At 41.7% G+C, this 9,575-nt stretch overlaps 1 protein-coding gene across 1 annotated transcript; it reads right to left on the bottom strand.

Moving 5' to 3' along the window:
- Positions 1–3,408: 3,408 nt before the first annotated feature.
- Positions 3,409–4,811, bottom strand: LOC148122384 (prostate and testis expressed protein 14-like). Its single transcript, XM_087905090.1, has 3 exons — positions 4,751–4,811; positions 3,976–4,089; positions 3,409–3,533 (listed from the first exon to the last, which is right to left on the bottom strand). Exons 1-3 carry the CDS (start codon positions 4,809–4,811, stop codon positions 3,409–3,411), a joined length of 300 nt encoding a protein of 99 aa, XP_087761216.1.
- Between the last annotated feature and the right edge of the window lie 4,764 nt (positions 4,812–9,575).

Here is a 9,575-nt window from a genome sequence, read left to right as displayed (position 1 = left end):
AGTCTTGATCTGTTTCTTTCACTTGCTTTATTGCTTTTTTTATAGTTTTCTTGATGAAACATTACCAAACACTTTTTATGAGCAATAGCTACCCTGATACTCAAACCACACAAAGAAAGAGAATTATAGATCAATCTTACTCAGGAGTATTAATGCAAAAATATTTAATAAAACACTGGCAAACCAAATCCAAGAATACACTAAAAACCATCAACCACATTCAAGTTGGCTTCATCCCAGAGATGCAGGGGTCATTCAACATATGAAAATCTATCAATATAATCCACCATATAAACAAACTGAAAGACAAAACCACATTATCATCTCATTTGATCCTGAAAATAATGACACTGGGCATTTGCAACCTCCAAGCCCACCCCTAGTGACATACTTCCTCAATGGCCACACCTACTTCACCAAGGTTACACCTCCTAATAGTATCTTTCTCCATGAGCCTATAAGGGCCATTTGGCGAGGGCATAGAGTTTATTTTGTGGGTATTCAAAAGGGTGTAAAGGTAAAAGAATTATGGAGAAGAGATAAAGAGAGAGAGAGAGAGAGAGAGAGAGAGAGAGAGAGAAAAGAAGGGAAAGGGAGAGCCTACCTCTTGAGAAGGAAAAAGGACAAAGAGAGCATGAGAGCAATTTTTATTCAAACCACTATACCATGGGACTCCTTTGTCTAACAACTTAAGTACATGTAACCCACTCCCAGTACTGGAAACTTCAGTTGGTGATGAGAGATATACAGTTGGTTCTTTGTCTCCCCCCCCCATTTTTAATAATTTCATTTACCTCATATTCACATATTATGGGAAGTTTCTACTGTATTAGGTTTCCATGTGACCCCTAAAATGACCCTTAGTTTTAGCTGTCACTCCCAGAATTCCCTCCATGTCCTTGTTTGTTCCTCACATTCCATAACTATTTATTCTATTGCAGGTAACTAGGGAGAGTCATCCCTGTTCCCTAGTCTTGAATACTTTTAACAAGGTTATTGGCCTCTTCCTTCTTTTTGAAAACCTATCTATTCATTTCTGTTGCCCATTTGTTGATTTGTAGATTTGTTTCCTTGGTATTTAGTTTGTCATTTGTGGGTGTTAGTTCTGATTCTTCAGACATGTACACTTCTATTTGAAGTACCCACAAATATCAGGAAATTACTAAAGGGCCATGGGAGAGGGGGACTTCAAGGAATGAAAGTTACAGTGCAGTGGTATCAAGGGTTAAAGATAACAATGGTACAGAAAGGGTTAAATGGGGAGGAGGATGGAGGGGTAGGGTAGATGAGGGAATGTGGAAAGGGATAAATAAATAATGTTATATTTGTATTAGGTTTCGCTGCATTCATTGTGTATCAGACTGTCTGTTTTGCTCTCGCCCTCTCCCTCTCCCCCCCCCCTCTCTGTATGTATGTGTGTGTGTGTGTGTGTGTGTGTGTGTGTGAGTGTCCTGCAATGGTCAGCAATGTGGGGGGCAGAGGTGACCTTGTATAAATCCAATTTCTCCTTCTATTTTGTGGGTCCCAGGAAATGAACTCAGGTCATCAGGCTTAGTAACAAACAACTTTATTCACTGGTCCCCTAATCATATGATTTTAAACTTGAGGAGAGAGAACATGACACAAAGTGTGAGTGCATTGACCAATAAAGCTGAGAAATTAAATCCAGTCTTCAAAACCAACAGGGCAGAAGGAGAATACTGACTCCTGCAGGTTTACCTTGGAACTACACAAGTGTGTCATGGCATGTCAAGACAGAAACATGCATAAAAATAAAAAACACAAATGTTTTATAATTGAAAGTAATCTAGATAACTATATAGAATTAACAAATTAAACTTTTAAAGGCACACAAGAATGACAGCATATCCAATATAATACAGTAAGATACATTTAGATTACGAAAGACATCTTAGACATTTGATGGAAAGACCAAGACATAGGGTTCAAGACAAGGACAGAAGCAGAATATTTGCTCCCGTGGTCCAGAGCCAAGATTCAATGAACAGCACTGAAAAACAAGGTTAGAATGAGTTTTAATATTTGCAAGTATATAAATATTCATGCATAAACACATGTAAATGCACATCATAAAATACTAATGACTTTTAAACTTTGAAATAAATGCCTGAACAGCTAAAAATGCCATGTCTTTGCAGGAGGAATGGGATTACCTGCCCTAATTTCTCGCACAGTACTATCTGTGATTTCTAAGGTTACGCAGTGTGCTAGAAAAATAAAAAAACAAAGATGCAAACAACATCAACTGCAAATTTATGTAATATACCAGGAATAAAGATAAACTGGGCCATCTTTCCATGCATACACAAAATAGACTTGGATGCTGTGGTGTTGACGTGACTGCAGCCCATGTGATGGCGAATCTTAACTGTGAACCTGACTGTATCGAGGATAACTAAGAGATTCCTCAAGCACTGTTCTGGGTGAATCTGTCACATTTATTTTTTTATATTTATTTATTAAAAATTTCCATCTCCTCCCTACCTCAATTTTTCCTCCCTCCTCCACCTCTCTCTCCAGTCCTAAGAGCAGTCAGGGTTCCCAATGGGAAATCCAAGGTTCTCTTCCCCTCCATCCAGGTCTATGAATGTGAGTATCCAAACAAACCAGGCTCCCACAAAGCCAGTCCTGGTTAGAATATAAAGTCTCTGACATAATTAAACTACTGAAGCCATAAATACATTCAAATTTGGGGTACATTATAAAATAGTTACAGGCTGGAATGGAGAAAGTAAGGACCGTGGGCTTGGAGGGTCTATCCTGTCCTAGTCCCTACCTACTCTGCTCAGCTATGAATCCTACATGCCATGATGTGGATAAGTCTGGTCCTCTACATCCTCTCCAACATGATGAAAATTTCTAAAATCATAAACTAAACTTCATCATTGCTCCATTTTGTTGTTTTACTCAGGTCACAGCAGTGAGAAACCAGACAGCATATGTCTTCCATTAAGTGATTAAGAATGGAGTGAGATTCTGGAACTAATGTCTGCTAGTACCTTGGCAGAAGAGGCGCCACTATCCTGAAGACTCACAAAGGAATGTGAGCTCTGTGATATTCACTAATATTAAACCACTGTTTCTAAAGATAAAGGTGATGTGAATAGGTGACAGTTTGGCAAATATACGTTAGTAATTTAAGGGTGGATGAAGAAAAGGAAGGAAAAGAGAATCTGAAAGGCAGAAGCAGTTGAGAGATGGGGGAGCAGAGAGCATTCCTCTATTCCCAACTGAAATATTGACAGATCAACAGCTGATGCTGGTCCAGGCAGGTGTCAGGGCTTGGGCAGTGCAGGGAATAGATGGGTCAGGGTCATGAGCCTTGAGAGCACAGGGAAAGAATAAGGACTCACCTGCAGCAGAACTGGGCAAGGAAAGGCCCAGCCTCTAAAACTCATTACACAAAGATTGGTCATTGCAACATGTAAAGTCCAGTGTGAGGCCATGATTGGTGAAAGTCTTATTTAAGCAATGAGAAGAGCAATCCTGCTGCCCAAAGAGGATCTCATTACCTGTACAAGAAAAATAACAATGGTTAGCCCTAAATCTTCGTAAAATCAGAGTCTCAGAAAATGAGGATAATTAGGCTCCCTGGTGAAATGAATGCCAACCACACTGAGGTGATTATAGTTATCACCTATTATTCTGTAATCTGGCTTGTAGGCATGCCTCCCATTCCCAAATTAATTACTGGAATTTTTCAGTTCAAATCCTCACTTCCCTGAATATGTTTTCCAGAAAGCTCTAAAGGCCATGCAGAGACCCTACTCAAAAAAGTATCTTCGTCGGGCAAAGAAAGTTAGACAACCAGTACTAAATGGAAAGAAGCCTTCTTCTGAATTTACACAGAAACACAGTCTTCCACAATCTCTGCTCTGTCCTCAGGATTGTAAAGACTGATTCATGCCTGAGCAGCAAACAAGGTCACCCCAATATCTCCCAGTCTGGACATACCTTTAGACACTACCAGTATGCCACATTCCTGGCCCTCTTTAGCCTCACACGTGCTTTCTCCTTTCTCACATTCTCCATCAGAGTTTAGCATGTCACACTGCAAGCATGTCAGAGCTGAAGAGACAAAACCAAATATAAGAGGTTCATTCAGAGCAGCCCATCAAACATCGGACTGGAGCTAAGCCTATTGCTATCATCAATGAAGAAGAAACAATTAAAGGAAAGAACTGAATGTAGGAGAAACAGACCTCTAAAGGGTAGCCCATGACCGTAGACCCTAGGAAAGATTTGAGAAGAGCCAAGTTTATCCACTTCAGATATTGTAAATGGACTGGGTTGTGAGGAGAATGATCAAAGCTCTGGTGTAGGGAGCTTGAGTCTACCTCCTATGAGCAGACAAGCGCTCCCATCACTTTCTTATCTTCATCCTGTCATAAACCCTCCTTACATCATTTCCAATACAATTTAGGCCTATACACAGGTAATTGGAGGAAATGAGAATGTTTGCTAAGAACAAAGAGGTGAACTAAACAACCAAGAGAAAGGACACCAGGAGTAGAGGCACGACAAAGAGGAGGAGGAAGAAGAGAAGCCCATACTGTGTACCACAGAGGGAAGGGAGGATGGAGTGGAGAGATAATGCAGATGAACACTGTGGGGTCCATGTATAAAAGGACGCAGGTCTTATATCTTATTCCTGATCTCCCAAACCCAATGCCCTTCCACAGTATCTCTGTCCACCAGCAATGGCCCCTTCCATCTGTCAGGATCTCACCTTGCAGGAAGCCCACCACTAGGGAGAGGCCCAGCAGGAGTAGCAGGAAGTGCTTTCCCATGGCAGTGGGATCCCAGGTGAAGAGAGCAGCAGTGAGCTCGACTCAAGGCCTAGCCTCAGCAGTGCATGCTTATATAAGAGCTCAGGCTAGAAGGGGAAGTCAATGGGATCCCAAGACAGTGGACTGAGCAGATAGCCTGAGGGAAGCAGGGATCCTATGCTTTATTATGCCTGCTCATTTTCACACCCCTACCCCATGGTTCAGGTCCATCTGCATTCTTGCCCACATATTTATTTCACTAACTATCAATTAAGGATGAATAGTTGTGATAACATAGGAATTTTGAGACTGGGAGGCTGATGAGCCTACAGGGAGCTACACATACTAGGCTATGACTCCCCACATAGAAGGAAACTGTTACCTTTAGCCTCTACATCCAGATTTTAAATTCCCTGACCATTTTGGAGTGGAATATAATTAATTGCTCAATAAATCACTGAATCACATGTTGCAGATTGTGGAAATCTTCCATGCAGACAGCGAAATCTTCCTGGTCATCAGACAGAAGGACAAGCTACTGGTTCATGGGAAGAAAGCAGGGTAGGAAAACAGGCTTTCATTTTGGGTCTGGTTTCCCTGTCCCACTAATGGAGTCAGGAAATTTCAAAAACCACTGATGAAGCCAAAAGTACACAGAGACCATGTGTGATTTCTAAAAACCTCTCAACCAGGTTCATAGCCAAAAATAAACTGTGCTTATCTAGCACCATAAGGATGGGTAACTTTGCTGGAAGACCTTGCTGATCAGAGGTCACAGTCTATCATGGTCTGGTCGCTTTTTACAATCTCAAAGCCTTTGGGACTCCTTCCCCATTCCCAGTGACACTTCCTGCTCTTTATCTGCCCTTGTCTGGAGAACATCTGTGGGCCCCTGGAGGGCTGATCATATCTTAAAGATGTCTATAAGTCCAGATTCGTGACTTCTCTCTAGGGTGACACAAGGCACCGTCTCCAGCTAGAAGCCACCCCAGCTGCACACATGGTAACTAAGACTTATGGCAGGAGCTCTGCTATAGGGCCCCACTGCCACATACAAAACCTGTGAGCATACCACTTAATGATAATTAGGGTTTGTCCCCAGGCTCCCCAATCCTATATGCTTCCTATGCTTTGGAATAAATCTGAGCTGATTCACTGAAGTGATCTCCTGTAGGGCTGTCCCAGTCAGACCCACAACCACCAGAACCCTGATCCCTAATTCTGTTCCCTCCACCCTTTTGGACCAAAGACCAATGATCTGGAGAATGAAGCAGAACCTGCCTTCTCCTCATTCCCAAGTTGGAGCTGCCACAATTGTTTACACACCCATTTTAAAGATAGCAAAGACAGTGTGTCAACTCCATGGCAGAATAGTCCTTCAAACCTAGACATCCTTTCTGCAGACAATTGGATCACATGTGTCCCCCTCAATGACACTTGGTATTTCAAGGCCACTACTTCAGGAGAAGTAGTGGAAAATCTCCCCAATGTCAGACAATATCAAACTATTCTGGGGTAAAAGCAAAATTTGATATTGATCTTTTGGTAGCTATTGTTGGTTATCGATTTGACTATATCTGGAAATAATTACATAACCAGAGAGTGGGTACACCTGTGAGGATTTTTTGTAATTAAATCATTTGAAGTGGGAAGGCTTAATTTTACTCCTGATCTTTTGATGTGGGAAGTTTCATCTTCTATCTTGGCCACCCTATCTGGGCACCCTATATAAAGGAAGTAAAAGAAGGAGGCCATTGATCTTTGCCCGATTCCCCTCACTATCACTGGCAAGTCCATTCATTCACTGGCACTAGAGTCTACTTCTTTGGGAATCGAGAGTAAACTGAAGACCAGCTGGTGCATCCAGCACCATGTGCTGATAACTATTGTATCCTTAGACCTTCTGTTAGTAGACAGTGTAACCTGAGACTGGATTCTTAGACCTTCTGTTAGTAGACAATGTAACCTGAGACTGGATTCTTAGACCTTCTGTTAGTAGGCAGTGTAACCTGAGACTGGATTCTTAGACCTTCTGTTAGTAGACAATGTAACCTGAGACTGGATTCTTAGACCTTCTGTTAGTAGGCAGTGTAACCTGAGACTGGATCCTTAGATCTTCTGTTAGTAGGCAGTGTAACCTGAGACTGGATTCTTAGACCTTCTGTTAGTAGACAGTGTAACCTGAGACTGGATCCTTAGACCTTCTGTTAGTAGACAGTGTAACCTGAGACTGGATTCTTAGACCTTCTGTTAGTAGACAGTGTAACCTGAGACTGGATTCTTAGACCTTCTGTTAGTAGGCAGTGTAACCTGAGCCTGGATTCTTAGACCTTCTGTTAGTAGGCAGTGTAACCTGAGACTGGATCCTTAGATCTTCTGTTAGTAGACAGTGTAACCTGAGACTGGATTCTTAGACCTTCTGTTAGTAGACAGTGTAACCTGAGACTGGATCCTTAGACCTTCTGTTAGTAGACAGTGTAACCTGAGACTGCACTTTTGTTTTCCCGTCACCCTGACCCGAATAGTCACACAGGAACTACATTAGTTACAACACTGTTTGGCCATCGACTTACATGTATTCCTACTAAATTCCTACATCTTAAATTAACCCATTTCTATTAATCTATGCATTGCCACGAGGTTGTGGCTTACCAGTAATGTTCTGGCATCTTTCTCCTTCGGTGGCTACATGGCATATCCCTCAACTCCAAATACTCTCTCTGTTTCTGTTCAGATTTCCTGTCTGGATTTACTCTGCTAAGCCATTGACTGAAACAGTTGTAATTTTATCCAAAATACAAAAGGACAACCCACATCAAGACAGACATTGTCGGACTAGTAGGAAAACATCCTGCAAGCCACTTTAATAAGTCCCCATTCTCTAAGTTCTGTTCCAATAGAAAATTCTGACTAATATAGACCTCCTGGGTGACTCCATCCCTAGGAAGCTTTTTCAAATTAGTGTGGGTTCTCTTAGCTCCAATAGTCCTTTATTCTTTTTTTTATTTTGTGGTATGTCTTCAGCTTCTGCTTCCTACATCTTCTGACTTTCCACACACTATGGTACACACTCTCTTCCTTTGCAAAATGTAAGTCAAGGATTTTAGGTTTACAGTCTTCCATTGCTGGTGGGAGTACAAACTTTTACAGTCACTTTGGAAGTCAGCGTGGTGGTTCCCCAGAAAACTGGAACTCAGCCTACCATAAGACCGAGCTATACCACTCTTGGGCATAATACCCAAAAGATGATCAATCATACGACAAGGACACTTGCTCAACTATGTTCATAACAACTTTATTAATAATAGGCAAAACCTGGAAAGAACCTAAATGTTCCTCTCCCAAGGAACGGGTAAAGAAAATGTTGTAGATTTACAGAATGGAGTATTACTCTGCTGTTAAAGATAATGACACCAGGAAATTTGAAGACAAATGGATGAAACTAGAAAAAAATCATCCCGAGTAAGGTAACCCAGACCGATAAAGACAAATATGATATGTGCTCACTCATAAGTGGATATTATTTCTAATATAAAGGATAACTATGCTATAATCCAGAGACCCAGAGAGATTAGGTAACAAAGAGAGTTCACAGGTGGGGAGGGGCACCCAGATCTCCCTGGGAAGGGGAAATTGAATAGATTTTATGAGTGGACTGAGAGCAAGTGAGATGGGAGCCTGAGCCTTCAGGTTGGGGGTGGGACACGGAAGAGGAAAGTGCTGAGGAGGAACTGCTAGGGATGCATTTCAGGGTCAAGCAGAAGCCTGGATTAGGGGAGTCTCCCAGAAGTCTATGTGGAAGACCCCAGCTTACACTCCTAGCAATAGTGGATAAGAAACCTGAACTGGCCATCCCCAGTGACCAGATTGGTGGCTGCCCCGATTGTCATCCAGCAACTGATGGAGGCAGATGCAGAGAACCACAGTCAAACATTAGGTGGAGTTAAGAAATCCTTGCATGGAGGAGGAGAAGAAAACAGTGTAGGAGCCGAGAGGAGTCGAGGACACCATGGGAAGACTCACACAATCAACCAACCTGGGTGACAGGGACTCGCAGAGACTGAACTGAAAACCAGAACACCTCCATAAGACTCACACGGGCACTATTATAGTTGAATAAATTGGCATTGACTTCTTAGAGTCAATGGGAAAAAGACTGACCTTAACTTTTTTGACTATTCCTTTCCCAGCCTTAATACATGGGGAGTTGCTTAGTCTTACTGCAACTTGGTATGCCATGTTTTATTGATACTCATAGGAGACCAGCCATTTCAAGGATAGAGATGGAAAAGGAGGGAATTTGGGGGTTGGAAGAGGGAATGGAGGAGAAGAACTGGCAGGGGATTATGAGGGGAGGGGGCTTGAAGCTGGAATGTAAAATAGATAGTGAATAAAAAAATAAAGAAAAGAAAATGGCCACTTTGAATTACAGATCAATCACTTTCAAAAGTGGTGGTAAATAGACACACAAACTACCTCACCTTGTTAACATAGTATTAGGGTCAAATGGAAATTTTTTCCATGTATAGTGTTATATTCCTTTACGGAAAGCTTTGAAGGTGTATACAGTTTTTGGACATTAGATAACAAGTTTAAGAGAATAATGCACATGAGGCAATATTTAAAATACTATTCTGCAGAAAGGGACCTGGGTTTATATGTTGGGCAAAGATGACTGTTGGCTTGATGCTTTGGTACAACAGAGTCATTTTTAAAATCCAATGGTCAAAAGAAGTCCCTGTCCTTTCTTTGATGTAGGAAGTTATTCTGTATATGTGTTGCTTT

This window comes from Myodes glareolus, chromosome 4, assembly GCF_982192425.1.
Source record: "Myodes glareolus chromosome 4, mMyoGla1.1, whole genome shotgun sequence".
Taxonomy (NCBI): domain Eukaryota; kingdom Metazoa; phylum Chordata; class Mammalia; order Rodentia; family Cricetidae; genus Myodes; species Myodes glareolus.
Note: the sequence above shows the minus strand (reverse complement) of the source record. Positions and strands in the feature narration are given on the sequence as shown.